Source organism: Daucus carota, chromosome 2 (assembly GCF_001625215.2).
Source record: "Daucus carota subsp. sativus chromosome 2, DH1 v3.0, whole genome shotgun sequence".
Lineage (NCBI taxonomy): Eukaryota > Viridiplantae > Streptophyta > Magnoliopsida > Apiales > Apiaceae > Daucus > Daucus carota.
This window is the reverse complement of record NC_030382.2, coordinates 55,188,616-55,209,699: the sequence shown is the minus strand read 5'-3', so window position 1 is coordinate 55,209,699 and position 21,084 is coordinate 55,188,616. Positions and strand designations below refer to the sequence as shown.

At 34.0% G+C, this 21,084-nt stretch overlaps 2 protein-coding genes across 2 annotated transcripts; one reads left to right on the top strand and one right to left on the bottom strand.

Annotated features, from left to right (window-relative positions):
* Window positions 1-11,733: 11,733 nt before the first annotated feature.
* On the bottom strand, window positions 11,734-15,664 carry LOC108209550 (iron-sulfur cluster assembly SufBD family protein ABCI8, chloroplastic). The gene is made up of 2 exons (XM_017380510.2): window positions 14,087-15,664; window positions 11,734-12,120 (listed from the first exon to the last, which is right to left on the bottom strand). Exons 1-2 carry the CDS (start codon window positions 15,500-15,502, stop codon window positions 11,902-11,904), a joined length of 1,635 nt encoding a protein of 544 aa, XP_017235999.1. The 5' UTR covers window positions 15,503-15,664; the 3' UTR covers window positions 11,734-11,901.
* Window positions 15,665-16,903: 1,239 nt separating this feature from the next.
* LOC108206360 (mediator of RNA polymerase II transcription subunit 21) lies at window positions 16,904-20,619 on the top strand. Its single transcript, XM_017376632.2, has 4 exons — window positions 16,904-17,221; window positions 19,665-19,742; window positions 19,840-19,891; window positions 20,281-20,619. Exons 1-4 carry the CDS (start codon window positions 17,009-17,011, stop codon window positions 20,355-20,357), a joined length of 420 nt encoding a protein of 139 aa, XP_017232121.1. The 5' UTR covers window positions 16,904-17,008; the 3' UTR covers window positions 20,358-20,619.
* The last annotated feature ends 465 nt before the right edge of the window (window positions 20,620-21,084 follow it).

Sequence of the window (21,084 nt, the reverse complement as noted above, 5' to 3'; positions counted from 1 at the left end):
ACAGCTCCGAGAGTATCTAACAGCCGTTGTTTGATTTCGGATTTTATAACCACATCCATTTTACGCCAATAAACAGAAAATTTCATAATTTTGTTCCTCAACTCGAACTCCCTCTTATACGCCTCCTCATCTTCCTCCTCATCATCTACGTCTTCAACATCATCATCATCTTCCTCATCATCTACGTCTTCAACATCATCATCATCTTCCTCCTCATCATCTTCGTATTCACTTTCATCAGACTCCGGATATTCAACTTTAATTTGATCATCACTTTCCTCCTCACCGTCTTCGTCAACATGTTCAACATCTCCCTCCTCATCGTCTTCACTTTCATCATCCTCAAAAAACTCAAATGCCGGGCGCGCAGCAAAATTCGGTATCAAGTCCAATAACATTATTCCAGCCAACTTACGACTTGCATCCGGCTTTGTGTCATTAGATAACTCAACCACCAAGGACAGAAGATAATATTCTGGATTATCTTCTTCAAATTTCTTAAGCGCGCCCATCGCCTCACTCCGCACCGTTGAATCTACTGACATAAAAGAAGATAAAAGGGCTTGGGTGATATCCATGGCCATCCCTTCTCAGTTCTCTGTAACATACATATGAGATATTTAAAACAACTCAAACCCTGAGATGAGATTAAGTGATGGTGAAACTCACACAAGTTAATCAAGTAAAAAACGCAATTAAATTAACACACTAAGCACCTGACAATGAAAATAAAATAGATATACAAGGGAGCTTGCTTACCTGAGAGTGAAGAGTGAGAGAATAACAAGATGCTCTGTAACTTATGTGTTTGTGGATCACCTTGTAAATGTGATATACATAATAAAATTACTCCAGTATTGAGGTTTAACTACTAAAGATACTGGCTGTGATGCTACTTCCTGTGACAGACGAATACAGTGCAGATGACATGACAGATGAAATGGTGCAGCTGTATGTACCAGATTGTAATGATCACCTCGTCTTTAATTTTGCCTTTTTAAATTGATATTTTTGTGTAAATGAAACAAAATAAGAAAATGAAAGTGAAGGTATCTATTAAAGTGGCATGCCTTTCCTTCAAAAAGAAGAAAAATGCAAAAGTGGCATGCTTTTCTTTGCATAGAATTGTCATGCTGTCAGAGGACCATGTAACATACGGATGCGAATATTTGTTATTATGATAATAAAGACAATTGTTTTTGCTAAAACCGCATACCGTGTTCAACTTTCCAGTCATAAATATTTGACTTTTATATAATAAATTTAAATTTGTGATTTACTAATAATTTTTTATTTTTCTATACAAGAGTGTATGGAAGTTCGAAACACATATGATAAAAAAAGTCGTGAATTTGAGATTTGACTTTTTATTATTCAAAACACATGTGATAAAAAAAAATCGTGAATTTGGGATTTGATTTTGTAATATTCTAAAAATTCTTTATTTATTAAAATTTTATGATTTATGAAAAATCTCTGATATTCCTCAAAAATATTCTATCAATTTATTAATTAAACTTATTTTGATTAAAATCGCAAATTTAATAAATAATTTCTGATAGATCCTCGATAAATTGCGACTCCCATTGATTTTAACAACCCCATTAGCTTCGAATTGGGCTCGAGTTGGACTTGTACTCGAACAATGGCGCCCAGCGTATGCTAGCTATTACTATTGATGATCTATGTGAAGCCTGGATTTACTGCCAAAGGGCCTCGGCTTGTTTGACTTCGATTTTGGCCATACTAACTTTCTGTCATTGTCTTTGTTTCATGAGCCTATTTGTCTATTATAGTTTTATTTAAGGAACTTAGTAGTAAAAATTATTCACAATCTAATGTATTATTTTGGGTGGTCACATTTATCATCGAGAAGGGGAGAGACGGAAGGGGGGCCACCCCAGCTAGGGGTGGCAAAATCAGACACGACCCGAAACCCGACATGAACCCGACTCGAAAAAATACGAATTAGGGTCAGGGTTTTTACATTTCGGGTCGGGTTCGGGTTGGGTGATTTTTTACCCGAAAAACTCGGGTCGGGTTCGGGTTGACCCAGTGTACCCGAACCCGACCCGAAATATATATATATATATAAATATATTATATTAATTATATAGTTATATTTTAAAATTACATATATTTATGATATATTTATATAATATCAAAAATATTTTTGTCACATATAATCTTATTAAATTATTATTTATATATTTTTAATATATTATAATTAAAATAATTAATTTTTAATAAATTTCGGGTCAAAACGGGTCAATCGGGTACTGAACAGGTCGGGTTCGGGTTGAGATTTTCGACCCATTTCGGGTTCGGGTCGGGTTCGGGTTGACCCAAAAACTGGACCTGGTAAGACAACCCGACACGAACCCGACCCATTACCCGAAATTGCCACCCCTAACCCCAGCCCCCTCCTGGATTTTTAATTTCTTTTGTTTATATAATATTAAAAAAATATTTCATTTGCGAATGTAGCCTTACATATAATATTATAGTAGTTATATTTTATTTAGTTTATAAAATAAAATTATATCATTTATTATATATTTTAATAATATAGACTTTGATGTTAGACAATATCTTTTTACTTTTCCTATCGTGTCGATGAGTCTCCATATTTGCAACTCATTCTCTTAAGTTTCTGTCCTCAACGATTTGGTAATTAAATAATTAAATTTTCTTAATAAAACAATTGAGTTTTCTCATAAAAACCCAAAATAAATAGATTTGTATCACTAAAGTTGCTATAAAATTTAACGTATACTGTTTTTGAGTTTAAATAGTATTTATATTTTTACTCCCTCTAAAAATTCTTCCTCGCTCCGTCATTGAATATGGGTAAAAAGTGGAAGTTAGAATTTGTCCCCCGCTAATGAAATAAATAAGTGGCATGGAATATTGGGACCCGTTTGGATGAGTTTAAAATAAGTACTTCTTGTTTAAAATAAATAAGTGGAGTAGAAGTTAAAAGCAAGATAAAACTTATAAGTGATTAAAATGTCTAGAAATAAGTAGAATTCCTGAAACAAAAGCTAGCATTCCTAACTTTTTATAAATACTTCTTAACTTACTCCCTCCGTCCCATTTTACTTGTCCCTTTTGAAAAAATAACGCATCTTAAGAAAATGTTAGGTGGATATCTTGTTTTCATACATATCCCTAATAAATGTAATGAATTAGATAGAGTTGTGTGTATATATATGCTGGTCAAACATTGGAAATTGTTACATTTTGAAAAAACATACAAAAAATTGCTTTGAAAAGAGAAGTGGACAAGTAATTTGGGACAATTTTTTTTTTCAAAAGGGACATGTAAAAAGGGACGGAGGGAGTATTACACAAACGATACGAATAAGTGCTCATAACTTATAATTCAGAAGCTGAACTTATAAGTCCTAAACAAACACCCACATTATTTTCATAGTATTTGAGGTTGAATGCTTGCGAAGGGATGTATGCATGTATCTCTCGAATAGTTCATGCGTAGCGTCGTGGCGACGACGGTTCCACTTTTCACAAACAACATGCAATAAGTGGATTTTTTTCGAGGAACTTAATTGATTCGGAATTTTCAATAATAAATATACTCTTCCGTTCTACAATGCATGTTTTTTTAAAAGAAATTTTTGTCTCAAAGTACTTGTCCACTATTAATTTTCAATGCAAATATATTGACATTATTCCAAAATTCCTCATTTTGAAAGTTGTATACTTTTAATCAAACAATATCAGTTTAAATATAATGGACAAACCCTAATCGTGCTGCAGGTAGATTGTAAAAGATCATATTTAATTTTCATGTACTACGAATTTTGAAAAAGAAAGAAATATATTTGTTATATGATTTCACTTTTGCAGAACTTTTCTGAATGCATATTTCAAATTGACGAACTATATGACACTTGGGCGATGGGAGTAATAAATTTGAATATTATTATTTTATTTCACATAATAATTATTAATTATCAATATTAATATTCAATTCAATATATTCTAAATTCTTGCTAACATTAGCCTCTATCATTGGACTATTCATTTTTAAACGGGCTAAACCCACCTGTTTCTAAATGGTTTTTTGACAATTTGCTGGATGATCCATATACAAATGGGTCTAGGAAGGATTACTCCAAAAAAGCATGTAACTTTCATCTGATTCTCCAACTGCCCCTTTCACGCACAACACTATTATTATCTTCTTATCAGTTTGAAATTTAAATTCCTTGATTCCTGGATGCTTGATTACTCTCTCATTCCTATTATCTTTCATATTAATTTGAATTTTGAATTCCTCAATTAGTGGAGACATGATTTGAAACCTACGCTCCGAGGATGTGTTGTAGCGCATTTGGCTTCATTTTCTGATTATTTACAGATCACTGCGACCTTGCATACGAGATGTTCGATTTGTTTTCTACCTTGGGATCATATACCAATGATTAATGACTTATGACATTTTAACTATAATTATAATTTTTCAATTTTTTTTTGATTAATGACTTATGATATTTTAACTATAATTATAATTTTCTAATTTTTTTTAAATAATTATAAGTTTATAAATGTTTAAACACGAAATGCATTTTAATAATTTTATGATAGAAGTATGTAATTGAGGAGATGCTAAGAAGCGAGTACAATTAAAATGTTAACTTATTTTTTTATTAATATTTTTAGAAATTATTTATTTAATTATATATTTTTATTTTTAAGTTAACATTTCATGAATAATATGTATAATCATGCTTATGTGTGTGTGTATATATTTGAATTATTTCTAAACATGACTTAATATTTTTATTACAAATTGGTGGATAAAAAAACAACTGTATGCGAAGCACTAAGCATATTATTCAGAGAAGCAATTTTGACCGTGACCTTTCAAAATAATATTTTTTTTCATCGTCGATAATCACTAATAATTTAAAATTTTGGAATGGAGCATAGAAAATTTTCGTGTGTGTGCGAAGCACGTGCACAAATATTAATTATCTACATGTTATTATGAGGGTAATTTGTAATTGTAATATCCGTCAATGATATTTTTTGTCACGATCAAAAACTGGTTGAAATTTATAAAAATTAAATGGAACATCAACAATTTTCGTGTGCGAAGCACGAGCAAAAAGCTAGTTAATAATACAATAATTGCTAATAATATCTTTTAAAGCTATTTTACTAACTATGAATATTAATAAAATTACTTAAAAAAAACAAATCCTTTAAAATTACTCCGTGAAGAATAAATCAACCGAGTCTCGGGTTATTTTTTTTTTTGAAACGCAGCAAAGAACCATAAAATATCACAGAAGGTCTTACATAGTACAGGATGGAATAGCAGACCTAAAACTATACTTAGAACATCTCCCCAAAAACAACAAAAAGTTGGGAGATGGCTGCATAAGAGGCTAGACCTGGAAGATAAAACTGAGATACTAACATTCATCCTATATTAAAAAATATAAATACCCAAAAGATAACCAACAAAACTAGCATAATCCCCTGATCCACGATTCTACTGCAGCAAGCCTCAGACTTTCTTCTGGCGCTTCCCATTGTCGAAATCCATGAATACAAAAACCTGGTTCACACTGAGCAGCTTGACCTTGCATTCCCACTGTTGCTTCTTTTCCATGCCTCCATGATAGAGAACACTTCTTTGACATTGCCGAGTATAGCATGGAGAAGCACGACCTTGACTTACAGACCCACACCAACTACCGCATCCAGATCAACATCATCACTCTTTAGAGGAAGCAGGCCAGACTAAACAAAATTATTTTTTTCCATCTAGCAAACCCCTCCAGCTTGACATATCCTTGCGCCCTATTCCATTTTTTGCCAGTAAATCAGCTTCCTCATTGATTTCGCTTGGAACGAACTGAATGAAAATATTAAAACCGATGAGATGCTGGAAGTCAAGATTGCACTCCCTTAACGGGAATACTTTTGCGTAGCCCTTGTTGAATATATTTATTGATTCGGTCGAGTCTGTACAAATAAGGACCCGATTTTTGCTCAATCCCAGACTGAAAATCCAACGTAGCATTTGAAGAATCCCTTCAGTCTCCACTTGAAGTGCACTTTTCGCTCTAACTGGACCGGAAAAAATCAGGATTTTTTCTTTTCGATTATTCAGAATATAACCCCCAATGCCGCCTTTCGGACTTACCTCCCCTTGTGAGCCAAAAGCACCATCCACTGCACACACGAAATCGTAGTTGTCCACCCTAAACTGCCAGAAACCCAACGTCCTTTTGAAGTGGTGTACTGCAATTATCCCATGAGGGTTTACCCGCCATAACGGATCATCACCAAAAAGAATTAACCCCGCTGCATTACCCCATTTATTAATTCTTACAGCAATTAACTCAATCAGCTGCTGCTTCTTCAGCCTTGTACCATTGAATATCAACTCATTCCTAGCTAACCAGATGGACCATAAGGTGGCCACCACTACCACTCTCCAAATTTTTGCCGTAACAGGAGAAGCATAAAATCTGAGAATACTAGTTAGAGAGATGCAAGCAGCCCTGAAACTATTAAAGGGGATGCTCCACCACTTACAGATATAGTTCCATGCCCAAACCGCAACCTGGCAATCCCAGAGAAGATGGAAAATTGTTTCTGAGCTTCGCTCACACCACGGGCATAACCCTGATAATCCTGAAAATCGCTGCGCTAGAAAAACCTTTGTTGGCAAAATATTCCATTGAATTTTCCACACAAAAGCCAGGATTTTTGGTGGAGCACGTATAGACCATATAATGCTCCATATATTTCCTTTACAGAACGATGAACCCTCCACCGAATTATACACCGCATAGCATTTCTTTGTGCTGAAATTCGATTCCCCCGGTAACCATACCAGCATATCCTTGTTTTTAGATATACTATTCTGCGCAGTAAAACAGAGAAAAGGGTTTCTCCAGCTCCATAAGCATGCCAACGCCGCATTATTATTTTCCTGAAGAAATTGTGATCTTAATACTTTCATGGCTGCCTGTAAAATCTCTGCGCCGTTTCGCATCGGTCTGCAAACTGTGGCTTTCCATTATTACACACCCTGAATTTATTCAAACTCATCTCACCAATTCACAGAAAAGACCTGCATTATTAATACGAGGCACCATAGATAACACTAACAGGAACATAGGCTCATGGTATCAAGGTCTCGGTATTGTCTACCCCAACGATTTTGAACTCCCTGTATTCAATCGTCTTCAATTGCCATCTCCTTCAGCTGATCTACACGTCGCGTTCTCGTGTAACGGTCTCCTTTGCCTAAACAAAATTTCAGATGGTAGAGAAATCTACCTCTGCAACCCCTCAACTATGCAGTATAAAAGACTTGCTCCCCGCCCTATAGTATCACTTGGACGGCCTCCACATTATACTGGCTTTTACTTTTAACGATGACTACAGAATTCTTAGGATTGAATATGAAGATTACCGTAGTGTGCAAGTACAACTTTATTCTGTAAAATCCGATTCCTGGAGAGAAATTCAAGCTAGAAAGCGTGTCACGAGATTTATGCGCTCCCATGAAAGTTCTTCAGTACCTTGTTTTGTTATAAAAGAGGTATTATATTTGAATGGTGGACGGAATCCAATATCGTTCCAATTGCATAATGAGGTGTTTAAACCAGTTTCATTGCCTAGTATTAGGTACCAGGCTTCAGGGTCCAGTACTATATTCGACTTCAGAGGTTCTGTTGCTATAATTATGCATTGCTGTAAAGACGTTGGACTCAGTCTATGGACACTAGATGATAATGCTGGTGACGGAACTTGGACAAAGAACTTCAAATTTGAGAAGGAAGGTTTTAGGATGGACCAGAAATTCTTATATCTGGGCGATGGACTATTTGTTTCATCTAATATGAGTTTTAAAACTTTAACAATGTATGCCTATAAGAAGAACAAGACCAAGAAACTTCATCATATGATTATACCTGAATTATTCTACAAGCATACCGAGAGCCTTATTTCTATCCCGGGGTTCATCAATTTCTAATTAAGCGTTGTGAGCAGTCTAGTCACAGGTAAAAATAACTGACTTGTGGTTTATATTTATTTATTTTTGCCAGAGACTTGTGGTTTATTAATGATTTATATATTTGTTTAGTTATCACTTTTCCCTGTCCTGGTATATTTTGCACACTAATAAAGCTAGCACTGTTTTTTTTCATGGCTTCATTCTTTTCTGTTTGTAATAATTCACTCAAATTCACTTCATTAAGTTTTCTTTTCTTTGGCAGATGTCATTTAGATTGAACCTGAAGTACATATGTTTTAATCATCCTTGGAAATCTTTTGTTTTATTGTTAAAATTGCAGCGTGCAACTGCAGGTCTTTATTGTGTTGGTTTACTATGGTCGTGAAACAAACAGGGGATTGTGCCAAATTTGATGCTTGATCAAACTAAAAAATTTCTATTATTGTTTGGTAATTAGCGGATTGAAACAGCGGGTCAGTTTTGACTCTCTAATTCGAGCCATATGTTAAATTGTGATAATTTTACTTCCAATGAACAAGAACTGATAATTTCTAAAAACAAATATAAGTTTATCACTGATGCATGCAAGAAGAACATAAACAAGCTTACACGATTCTCGAATGTGTATAAAGTTACACAGAAGAATTAGCTACAAAAACTAAAGCTCAGGTGAAGAAGAGGGGAAGATAGAGTGCTTATAACTTATAAGCAAGGCAAATAGAACTTCTCACACCAAAGCAAACAGGCGCTTCCAGGTTCTCATATGACTAATAACCTGTTTATGACCGCTAGCTTTAGCTGCACCAACACTCAAAACTATGCCTTTCCTCAGTTTCTTGAGCCTGTTCCCGATCCTAACTCTTAATTTACACATTCTAATCCGCAGCCATGACCTTCTTCGTCGTCTTGGCGACGAGTGTGCAGCCTGTTGAAGAACTTTGTAGATCAAGAATTGTGCTCGGCGATGCTTGACATCTTCAGGGTCCTCAATCTCCAGCTTTGTGTAAGCAGATGACCTCCTACTCATATTTGTCTATGAGCATAAGAAAGGAGTGGCCGTTGAAGAGAGGAGGTCAATTAGTGAGATGTGAGAAGTACTACTAATTGAGTTATTTATAGAGAAGTAAAAGCTTTGGATGGTGTGTGGGAGATTATTGAAGAGGTCATCACTTCAGCAGTGCATGTGCACTACTTGAAGTCGTTGAAATAATGGTGTTGAAAATTAAACTGCAGTCTGCAGGCATATGAGCTGGACAAGCTACTTAAATTTGGACTAATTAACTACTTAAGCCATGCCGTTTATTTCCTGATTCATTTTCAATTTACTTAAAAACAACGAGAAGAACACGATGGGATAGCCCAAGGCCCCAAATGGTTAAGGTTTATCCTCTGTTGACCCAGATCCTGGATTCGACTGACGAACCATAACGTCTTTAATATTCAAATCACGTTAACCATTGCACTGAACCAAGGGTGGCTGCGACTTGTGAGTAGTTGATAGGCTTAACTTGTATACAGTATTACCAGCCTTGAGTAAAATTACAATATCTTTTACCTTTCTTTTGGTAAAATCATATTATAATATAAATAGTGATAATGTAGCAGTTTATGACCTGCCTTGGTAAAATTACAATATCTTTTACCTTTCTTTCGGTAGAGAATCATAAGATAATAATAAGAATGTAGCAGTCAGTATAGTAAAAACTATATATCCTCCATGTTTTCCAGATATTGCCAAGAGAGCCGTTAGGTTGCAATCTGTATATATCTGTCCAAGTCGGTGTAGATAATAAGCATATTCAAGCAGCGTAATCAAGAGCTAGTCAAAATTGTATTCATGAATAGGAGATTATTTTTTTGAGCCACGACTCAACTTAACATCAGTACAATCTTTTTTAACCCCAACGCTCAAAATCTTTTTTTTTTTTTCTAATTTTTTAAAACTGTTTTGGAGTCCTGATTTCGCAAATGTACAGGACTAAAAAATCTGAGACTAGGATGTCCCAGGTGCAGATATGAATATATGTACGGTTGATTCTTTAATATAATTGGATGATTAAATGGGGCACACCAGCCTATGTAAAAACTGAAAATATAATGGTCGACATCATGGCTGCAATAATTCTCATATTTAAGTACATATTACATGCCTCAGGCGGTGCTTGTAAATTGCTGTAGTTTCCAAGTCAACAGGGAACACATGAATACTGCCTCTTCTCTGTTACTATATCGGTTTTTCTAGTGTGTGTCATGAGCACATGCTAAGCGCAGAATTTTAGATGTTTGACCTATTTTTATTGGCTCTCATATTTTAATAATGATGGACCCCCTTGCATATACAACCACCACACCACATCAAAATCTCCTAGACATGAGAAATTCCGCGCTTAGTATGTGCCATGGGCACACACTAGACAAACGATGATTCAATATACAATAATACAAGACTGATAATAATACAAGACTGATGTTACAGTCAAATTCAACGGTTATCTTAACGTGAAGTGTTGATACTCTTAATTTTATTCCTGTAAAATTACATAAAATTGTTCTAATATTTGATTCCTGATAAGAACTAAACTCTGAAGATGGAGATGGTGTTTTCCTCCTAAAAAATGTGAATTATTAAGGCTTAGTTCAGTCGAAAAGGATGTTCACATTTAAAATACAGTGGAAAATCAGGAAACGAACTCTTAAGCCTATCGTCTTAATGTATTTTAAACCGTTAGGTGCGTAGTCAATTTGATGTATGTGGAGTCACCGACTCGCCAGTAGGCTGATAACATTGCGTCACCGAAACATGTCCCAGAAAATCAATATCAAAATAAATATTGATAAATAAAATAGCCCATTGAGCAAGATATAACTGTGGAGCCGTTTGGGTGAGCTTAAAACAAGTGTTTTTTGTTTAAAATAAATAAGTAGAGTAGAATTTAGAAGCAAGATAAGACTTATAAGTTATTAAAGTGTTTGGGAAATAAATAGAAGCCCTGAAACAAAAGCTAGCATTTCTACCTTTTTATAAGTGCTCTTTTTGACTTATTACACAAACGGTAGGAATAAATGCTCATAACTTATAATTCAGAAACTGGACTTATAAGTATTTACCAAACGCCCACTATATTTCAATAATTTGATGCGTTGTAGAAAACCTGTCATGTTATATGTTCTATTTTAACATCAAAAATCACTTTTTGATTTCATAATATAACAATAACAATGTATTTTAGCATTACCACCGTTAGACTTACTCTTGGTTATAAATGAAACACATCTTCAATTAACAATAAAAAATGAAACGCAAGTGGTGGTGCTTTAAATGAAGTTGAAAGTATTATATAAAGAACTACTTGGTTGCAAAATGCTAGCTACCATTAAAGGGCAAAACTATTTTAGAATTAGGGAAAAAAAAAAAAAAAAACTTTTTGGGATCATACCATGACAATGGGTATAAAAAATTTGCCATTAGCATAGAACTTGCTCTCATAACCATCACTTTTTACTACAAGAGCCTATGAATTGATGAATCTATACTTACAAATCCATAACAGGGGGAAAGAGCAATGCTGCTAACCCATAACTTTTAGCAACAAGGTGAAAGAAAGCTTCAACAATACACTACAAAGAAATCCTTCATGCAGCATCTTTCTTCAGAGGTTAAAAATTGAATGACTTATGTCAGGATAGTGATTAAAACTAAAGAAAATAGTTCTAAGAGAAGAGGGTACCAAACAAATTATTTATATTTACAAACTGTGAGATGTAAATTTATTTTCGTAGTATGTAGTAAAAACTTGTAATTGCTATAGTATCTTCCACAATTTTACAAACTTTGACTCATCAACTACAACGACTATACCTGTGACATGGTTGAAAGCAATAAGCTTTATAAACTAACCAACAGATCCTTCAAGCTTTAAGCTCATGAGTTGGTTCACTTCAGCACCAAACTCATCAGGGAGCTCATTAAATACATCTTTACAAAAGCCAGATATCATAGCTGCCATGGCTTTCTCATAGTCGATTCCCCTCTGCTGGAAATAAAATAGCTGATCTTCACCGATCTTGGAGGTGCTGGCTTCGTGTTCAATTCGAGCTGTAGGGTTCTTCCCCTGTTAAGAGCACGATTTAAAGCAATAAGCTAAGAAGAACCATCCCCATAATTTAATATAAAGGGACAACACAGCCAAGGATAGTGGACTAATCATAGTATATATAATTAAACAATAAACAGATTTTGGCTATTGCAACAGGTAAAGTTAAAATAAATTATGAACATCTATACAGGAATTGTGGGATTGCAGAGATGCAATACATAGAATTTATTTGCAAATAGAGCGGAATCTGAGATTTACATGCGGGGGTAATAGAGAGGCAAACGAATCTTTCAACCGAGGATTCGACTTGACTTCTCAATGATTGATAAAATCATATAGTAATATACAACTACAAATGTTTTCAATTCTCATTTCACTTTTTTTCATATTTTTCTCGATAGAGTAATAATTCCTGTATATGTCTTCCATTCTTTTCTTGAGGCTAACAAGTATACCCAAGAAAAGCGCAAAATCTGGTAGATGATTTTTAACTAAATTCTATAACAATCCAAAGATGGGAAAACCCATATCAAGCACGAATTTATCATTTCATTCTTCAACTAACTGATCTGACTGATGAACATAACAATGGTAGCAGGACTTTCCTTAAAAAAAAACAAATTTGGCATAAGCAGAAAGTCGGTTCCGCAAGTGCTAACACAGACACCTACCTTTTTAGACAATCAATACATAAAAATAAATCAACTCTCGAGCATTAAATCCAGACATCCTATCCTTTGAGCACAAACTAGCACCACTTTAAACAAAAAGGGCATAAACTCAAGACATTCTATTTTAGCCCTGGATGAAAACTTCTGATTTCCATTAGTAGTGGGTCAAAAAAAGAAGAAGCAATTTAGGGACACTTAATAATGGGACAATGATCATACAGAAAACAGTAAAAATGTCAAGCATTTCATCTATCACTTCGGCTTTGACCCCGGACGGGGTTAATTACTGAAATTACTTGCATAATCTAAGGAGTAAAAGTGTAAAACCAAGCAATAAAATTATGTAAAATCACATATACCATTCTCAGTCTCGTTAATCAATTATATTATTAATTATTTTATACCAACTTCAAAGTCTGCAAAGAACCAACGAACCTAGCAAACACAGCTGCTTTTCAAGTGCAGACAATATCTTATCTGAATGTTAATCAAGTCTATGCAACATCTTCTGTCTTTACTACCTAGATACTTCAATTTATTAACCACCCAAAACTCACTAGTGCAACGCATTCAAGTGAGTAGTGTGATAATAATAACGTTATAACGCATGAAACTTTGATGCTGTTGCTGCTTTTTCAAGAAAGTGTAAAGGCTCTTTAGTTTCTACACATTTCTATATCTCCAAGTACTTCACCTTTCATTTTCATATAATTTCATTTATCAAATTAGACTTCCAGCAGGAATCATCCTTCAGTAGATAGCTACACAATCTACATGGGGGTCTGGTACACTACTTATGAAATCGAGTTCCATATAAGCATGAGGCAATAATGAGTTAACAGTTGCTCACAGTAAAATTAATTATGGCTATAAAACAGTAAGAGGCAGCCTATAGGCTATAGTAACTAACGATATGATATACAAGAGAAATTCTACATTCATAATTGATACTGATTGAATTAAATTTATTTTCCTTTTATTCTCTAAATTTCCAATTTCATTTTACTATCGCAACTTCAATAAGTAAATGACCACTATACAGAACCTGTCAATTGAAATTGGATTTCTTTGTGCAATTACAAGCAACATCTTGGGGTAATCATCAACATGCATAAATTAGTGCTCAAGGTGATGTAATTTTCAGCAAAAGATTATCTACAATATTTATAACTTTCTTAATATTCATATAAGTTTGGCTTAACTAGAAGGCCGTCTTTAGAGAAGATAGCATCAAAGTTCAGTGATAATGTTGAATCAGATAATTAAGAGGAAGATGGAAAAGGATGCATTTGATATATCTGAAACGTTACCTGGATGTAAGGATAGGTGTTGGCAGCTGCATTATTACCAATAAGCATTGAATCACACTGTGAAGAGTTTCGAGCATTATCCGCCTTGGACTGGACCTGAACAAGACCCCTGTAACAGTTTCTAGAATGTCCAGCAGAAATTCCCTTTGATATGATTCTACTCCTTGTGTTCTTTCCCTTATGTATCATCTTTGTCCCCGTATCAGCCTGCTGATAATTATTAGTCAATGCCACTGAATAGAACTCACCCACCGAATTATCACCCTCTAATACAACACTTGGGTACTTCCAAGTGATAGCAGACCCAGTCTCAACTTGGGTCCAAGATATCTTTGATCCATTCCCAGCACAGATACCTCGTTTCGTGACAAAGTTAAAGATTCCACCTTTCCCATCCTCGTCACCAGCATACCAATTTTGCACGGTGGAGTACTTAATCTCTGCATCTTCGTGACAATACAATTCGACTACAGCAGCATGAAGCTGGTTAGTGTCATACGAAGGTGCAGTACACCCCTCCAAATACTCCACGAAACCTCTATCCTCAGCTACTATAAGAGTCCTCTCGAATTGACCAGTTTCCATCGCATTTATTCGAAAATAAGTAGAGATTTGCATAGGAGACCTAACGCCCTTAGGAATATACACGAAAGACCCATCACTAAACACAGCCGAATTTAAAGCAGCATAAAAATTATCCTCAGGCGGAACAACTTTCCCCAAATACTTCCTAACTAAATCAGGATATTCCTTGATAGCCTCGGATATCGAACAAAATATAACCCCAGCTTTCTCTAGTGTCTTCCTATGCGTGGTAGCAATCGAAACACTATCAAGCACAGCATCAACAGCAACATTAGCCAACCTATTTTGTTCGTTTAACGGAACACCCAATTTCTCAAAATACTTAACAAGCTCAGGATCAGCCTCATCAAGACTATTCAAAGTTGGTTTCTTTTTAGGCTCAGAATAATAACACAAATCTTGAAAATCAATTTTGGGGTAAGTATTATCAGACCAACTAGGTTCAGTCATCTTACAAAACTTCTGATAAGACTTCAATCTAAACTCAAGCATCCAATCAGGTTCATTCTTCCTAGAAGAAATTAATCTAATTGTTTCCTCCGACAACCCTTTCGGAATCGAAAAAGAATCAATTTCCTCACTGAACCCCCATTTATAATCACGTTTAAGAAACTTATGAAGTTGGTCAGTGTCAGAATTACCTTTCAGAGCGTCAGAATCAAGAGTTTGAGGCTTGTAATCAACATCAGCTCTAATCTTGAAGATTCTTGAATTATGGGTTCTGGGCTTCGAAGATTTGATTTTTATGAGGTCTGGGAGAAACCCTTTTGTGAAACAAGGTGATTCTGTGTGGGGAAAATGGGAAATCCCATTAGCTAGAAGAGAAGACATGGATGAGGTGCAGAGAGATAAAGATGAAGGTGATCTTGTTGTATGTATATGTGTGTGTATATATGCTTTTTGGGGTTTTTTTGGTGGCCACGAGTTTAGTAATTTGGCGTATGTTGACCACAGGCCTCGCCCTTCATAAGAGTGAATTGGAATTTTGGGGATAGAATTAGGGTAAATGATTAGACTTAAAATTATTTATTTCACAATCTTAACTTATTACACACATGGCAAATGACAAAGAATTTTCAAGGGAAAAATAGACACAATCAGTAGCACAAATATGGATTCTTAGTTAACATATCAAGAAAAGAGAATGTCCAATTGACTAACATAAAAAAATACTATTCTTTTGCATTGATCCATTTTGAAAAGTTAACATATGATGTAACAAGCTAAACCACCTTTCCCCCTAATATTAGATGTGATTTTAATAAATAAATATTTTAATTTTAAAAGTTAACTAATAAGGCAGGTTGATCAAATATATATAAATTCATATATATATATATATATATATATATATATAAAATTTACTTTTGATATCTAAATTTTTTAAGAATAAACAGAAAAATATTAGAAGTATTTTATAAAAATGAACTCAATTTTTTATATAACAAAATTTAAATTTTAGAAATTTATCGGATTGTGATTCAGAATTGATTTCTTCTACACAAAATGTCGGTAAAAAAATGGGTTTAGAAATATTTTTGATATTTATATGTATTGAGATATAATAAAAAATACAATATTTACGATCAAATTTTGATAAAAAAATGTAAAACATCTTTTTTAAAGGTTAGGGGATTTATTTCTTATAGAAACATCTTTTATAAAATTTATTTTAAAATTATCAATATTTTATGTGATAATTTATTTGAAGACATTAATTTAAAATCCGAAGGTTTGCTTCGTGACATGTCAATTTTTAGCCAAAATCAATTTTATTAAAATTATATTTTTACATATTATTCAATAAAAACCGTTCTCACTTTTTTTTTTGAAACAAAAAAACCGTTCTCACTTACTACTAACATAATCAACACTAATGATAACTAGTAACTTAATTATCAATTTAATTAATCACAAATCATGTGAATTTTAATATATATATTTTATTTATATAGCAAAAATAAATAAATTATAATATTGATAATTCTATTTAATTTAAAATATTTAGATATTTCAGAATAATAATTCTTATAAATCTCTTGTATATTTTTTAAAATACACATAAATTTATATTTAATTTTAATTTGTGATATTTTTTTCGTCTTTAACATCGGTGATCTTATACATATTATTTTCAAAATTATATGTACAAGACAATTAATTTCAGGACCACAAATAATTTGACTTTTGTTTTTTATTTAATTTTCTTAAATCAGTCTAGAATATGCAACTTGATCGACTCAAGCTAGTTGTCGCACTTGAGAAGTTGAGAATCAAGAAACAGTAGTGTCCGTATATATCAGAGTTTAGGGTTTTGAAATTGCAGGTAACAAAGAGATGGACATAATATCGCAATTACAAGAACAAGTAAGCACAATTGCAGCTCTTGCTGTGAATACTTATGGTTCTTTACAAAGAGATGCCCCCCCTGTTCGTCTGTCTCCTAATTACCCTGAACCTCCCCCACCCACCACTGTTCCTGCCGAAGATGCCAACTTTTCTGACCAGCCCAAGCTCATGAGCCAGGCTCTTGTTGATGCTGCTAAAAAGGTATTGTAAAGATGAAATCTTTTTGTGTCTTTGTGGTGGCCCATCTTGTGTTTTTGCTTGTTTGAGTTTGTGCTGGTTTTGTGATTTTTTGTGAATGTGGGGTGGTTCTTGAACACCCAATTAATATGTAATGTAAAGATTGAATCTTTTTGCGATTTTGTGATGGCCCATCTTGTGTTTTTGTTTGTTTGAGTTTGATTTTGTGCTTGGGTTTGTGGATTGGGAATGTGGGGTGGTTCTTGAATACCTAAGTAAGATGGTTTCGAGAATAAGAGTTTTGGGGAAATGCTGATAAAAAAAAGGTAGTGCAAAGATTGAATCTTTTTGTGTTTTTGTGATGCCCCGTCTTGTGCTTTTACTTGTTAGAGTTTGAGTTGGGTTTGTCATTTGTGTGGGGTGAATTGGTAATGTGGGGGCGGTTCCTTACCAATTTAAGATGGTTTTGTGAGTAGTGATTGTTGGATAGTTTAGGTGGCATGTAATCACACTCGGTGGGAAAATGTTGCTACAAAACTAAATGTTTTGATTATCAGAACAATATTGAGTATTGTGTATACCAACTTGGGTGATATGCATATGTGAAATGTGTATTAAGGAGCACAATGTGGTATGTTGATGGGTATCGAATGTGGTCTTTGGGCCTATGTTCTGTATTGTGGTTATTCGAATTATACTTCTAAATTGTTGGATTCAGGTCATTTTTTCTTTAAATATATGGTGGATTTTATTTATTATTATATTTTTTTCCCTGATAACTGCTCTGCTACTTTTTGGTCTTTTAGTTTCATTTGTGGGAATGTACTGGAGAAATCTGATTTGGAAGTTTATTCTCGTTAGGAGAAATTAATGCATTGAACATGTTTTTCTGGACTTGATAAAGGGTAACTTCCCATTCGTTAGGACATCTCTGAATGGCAGAAGTCTGTCATTGATGTAATTCAGATTATGTTTCCTTCGCACAACAAGAATATGTATATACTGCCATTCTTTAGGACATATCTGAATATGTTAATTCATTGGATTAAGTGTGGTGGAGAAGCTTGAGGATCTTGTACTAGTTTAATTCTAGTCACCGAATTTTATATACTGCCTCAACTGCGATTGATCAAGCATTTATGTCTCAGCACCTATCTGTGGATGTGGCCAACATTTAGTACAAGGAGTTTTGAGAGCCTGTTTCCTTTCAGATGAAGTTCCAAATAGTTGAGCCTGTCCTAGATAGTTTGTATCATGATGTCTCTCTATTAGGGATGAAATAATGAAATTTTGAATGTGCTATATATTGAGAAAAAGTAAACTGGCTACGATATTCAGGATAGGAACTCTGGTTCTCCTGCTACGATAATATCATGATATGAATTTATCTGGATTATGTGATGTGGTATTTGAATAGGAAAAAGCTGTTTGCTTAAAATGGTTCTATATCTCTGCTTCTTTTAAAAAAAATTCAGATGGTGGAGACTGTCGGGAGGTCATGTCTATCTGTATGAGGAGGTTATCATGGATTTATTAAGGCTAACATTTATATCATTGTGCAAGGAACATAACATAGATATCGTGAAATTTTAATTATTATACTTAAATAAAAATTATTATAAAAATTATTGAACAGTCAGCAAAAAAAAAAAAAATATTGAACAAAGTCGGAGGATTTTTTTTTTCAACAGATGCAGAAAGATGTGTGATATGATTTATGCAGGCTTGTTCCATTTTTTAATAAATATGCCCGTCTCTCTCTCCCTCCCTCCCTCCCCCTCTCTCTCTCCCTCCCCCTCCCTTTAAATGGTTGGCTTGTCCATTAGATGGTCTATATATAAGTACTGGAAAAGGTCATCCTAGAGAAGATGCCTATCAGCTGAAATGCTATATATAAAAGGTTGGACTGTAAATAAACAACTCCAATCGACGAGTTCTCTGAATTCTGTAACTTTGATATCAAAATGAATTGGTGCTCATTAATTATCAGAAACCAGCTGACGCTGATATTTGCATGTAAACTCGAGATTACGTAAAGTCTAAACTGTATGCTCCATCCGGCCAATTCTTTGAAATATCACAAAGAATGTCACTTTTGTTGTGTTGTTTGAACAATTAAGTGGTAAAAGTAAAAGGAAACATTTGAAATAAGTTGGTGATATCTTAATCAGCGATTTGAAGCACTTTATATTTATCTATTGCTTCTCAAGTCTTGTTGTAGAGCTTCCTACTTGTCCATAAAATTGTGCAGTAAGTAGGGTATCTGTCACGAAACTTTAATGAAGTAAATACTACCCAAAAACTAAAAGTGTTATATTTGCAGGTAATACAGGGGTCTGCTGACCTGGCTCAACTCCACAACCTATTTGTTGAGATGCTGTCATCTGTCTTGCCTGTTATTTTTACCGCTCAACATATATGAATACTTGTTTGTCTCCTTGCTAATCTCTCGTACACACCTTGACAGTTTGATGCATTAGTCACCGCACTTCCTCTATCGGAAGGAGGTGAAGAAGCTCAACTCAGAAGAATTGCAGAACTACAGGTATAATGATTCAAAGCAGATATATTATTACACTATTAGAAGGAGCTGTGGCTGCTGCAAGGGTTTGGTAAATTGTATATTTTGAGATTATTTGCAGGCTGAAAATGATATCGTGGGCCAAGAACTACAAAAGCAACTGGAGGCCGCAGGTGAAGTACTAAACCATATGTATCAACTGCATTTGTGCATCACTTTAAAGCACCATTGATCATTTTCATTAATCTTGATGCCAAATAGATGTCTGAATTTCTTTTGGGGAAAATTGTGAGGAAGGTAGAGTGAGTAACCAGCTTGAGCTCTTTGCAGTTTTTTCTTTATAATATCTTCAATAGATTTGCTTGTTTAGCAATCTTTGGTCTCTCTACTTTTACATTAGAACCTTGGATGTTTTGCCCTGCTTTCAATCTTTTTTTCATTTTCTACTCATACAGACACATTGATTGATATGTGTATCTGTATGTTCACATGTAGTATAGAATATTTGTGTATACATAAGATTTTATTGATCAATAACTAGTCTATTGCCCCCGGTGGTCAGAAAACGAATTGAAACAGGTCCAGGAGCTCTTCAGCAAAGCAGCAGACAGCAGTCTCAACTTAAAGAAACCTGATTGATGATGGAATGTACCGGATCATTTTTGCATTTTCCGAGTCCTGGGTTGAAGAGATTGTCATGTACGTGGTATTATAATGCACAAATTGCTTCTTAGTATGTTTCATCGAGATGCATCTGGTTGTCAAAGAGTCAAGTATCTACCTTACCATGATAGACTCTGTAGATTCTCTGATTGCAAGCATGTGACTTGAGATGAAAACAAAGTGGTGTTTGGTGTCGGTTTCAGAAAATAACAGTTTGATGTTTTATGTTTTCTGGTCATGTATATTCTGAAAGAAGACCGAACACTATATTTGATTTTTGAAAACGGTATTCTAAGAAACCGTCATGTCTAAAATATAGGAATTTTAAATACAAAGGATTTTTTTGGTTATAAGGTGAAACATGCACTAGGATAGTATGTTCTCGGTATAAACAGAACATATTATTGAATCATAAAATAATACACTCCGTTCCAAAATGTGTGTAGTTTTAGAAAAATTACACATAATAAGAACTTGCGGTCTAATTTGAGATTCTGAAGTTTTGAGCGTCCTGGTTATTGTAAATAAATGACCAAGAAGTTGAAAATGATATAAATTTGACTTTATAAAAATGTATAGGAATATCTTAAAAATTATCTTTATAATATCTTATTATTATATTAATAATTTTTATACCTAATAAATGGTAGCTCTAAAAAGAATTATCTATCTATTAAAAATTACTTCTCATGAATAAGTAATT

What these genes read in the sequence shown, in the direction of transcription:
- LOC108209550 (XM_017380510.2), bottom strand. Translation starts at nt 15,502, where the DNA reads ATGTCTTCTCTTCTAGCTAATGGGATTTCCCATTTTCCCCACACAGAA. An exon ending in ACACCTATCCTTACATCCAG is followed by an intron (nt 12,121 to 14,086) that starts GTAACGTTTCAG and finishes TGCTCTTAACAG; the next exon opens with GGGAAGAACCCTACAGCTCG.
- LOC108206360 (XM_017376632.2), top strand. Translation starts at nt 17,009, where the DNA reads ATGGACATAATATCGCAATTACAAGAACAAGTAAGCACAATTGCAGCT. An exon ending in GAAGAATTGCAGAACTACAG is followed by an intron (nt 19,743 to 19,839) that starts GTATAATGATTC and finishes GATTATTTGCAG; the next exon opens with GCTGAAAATGATATCGTGGG. An exon ending in AAAGCAACTGGAGGCCGCAG is followed by an intron (nt 19,892 to 20,280) that starts GTGAAGTACTAA and finishes CCCGGTGGTCAG; the next exon opens with AAAACGAATTGAAACAGGTC.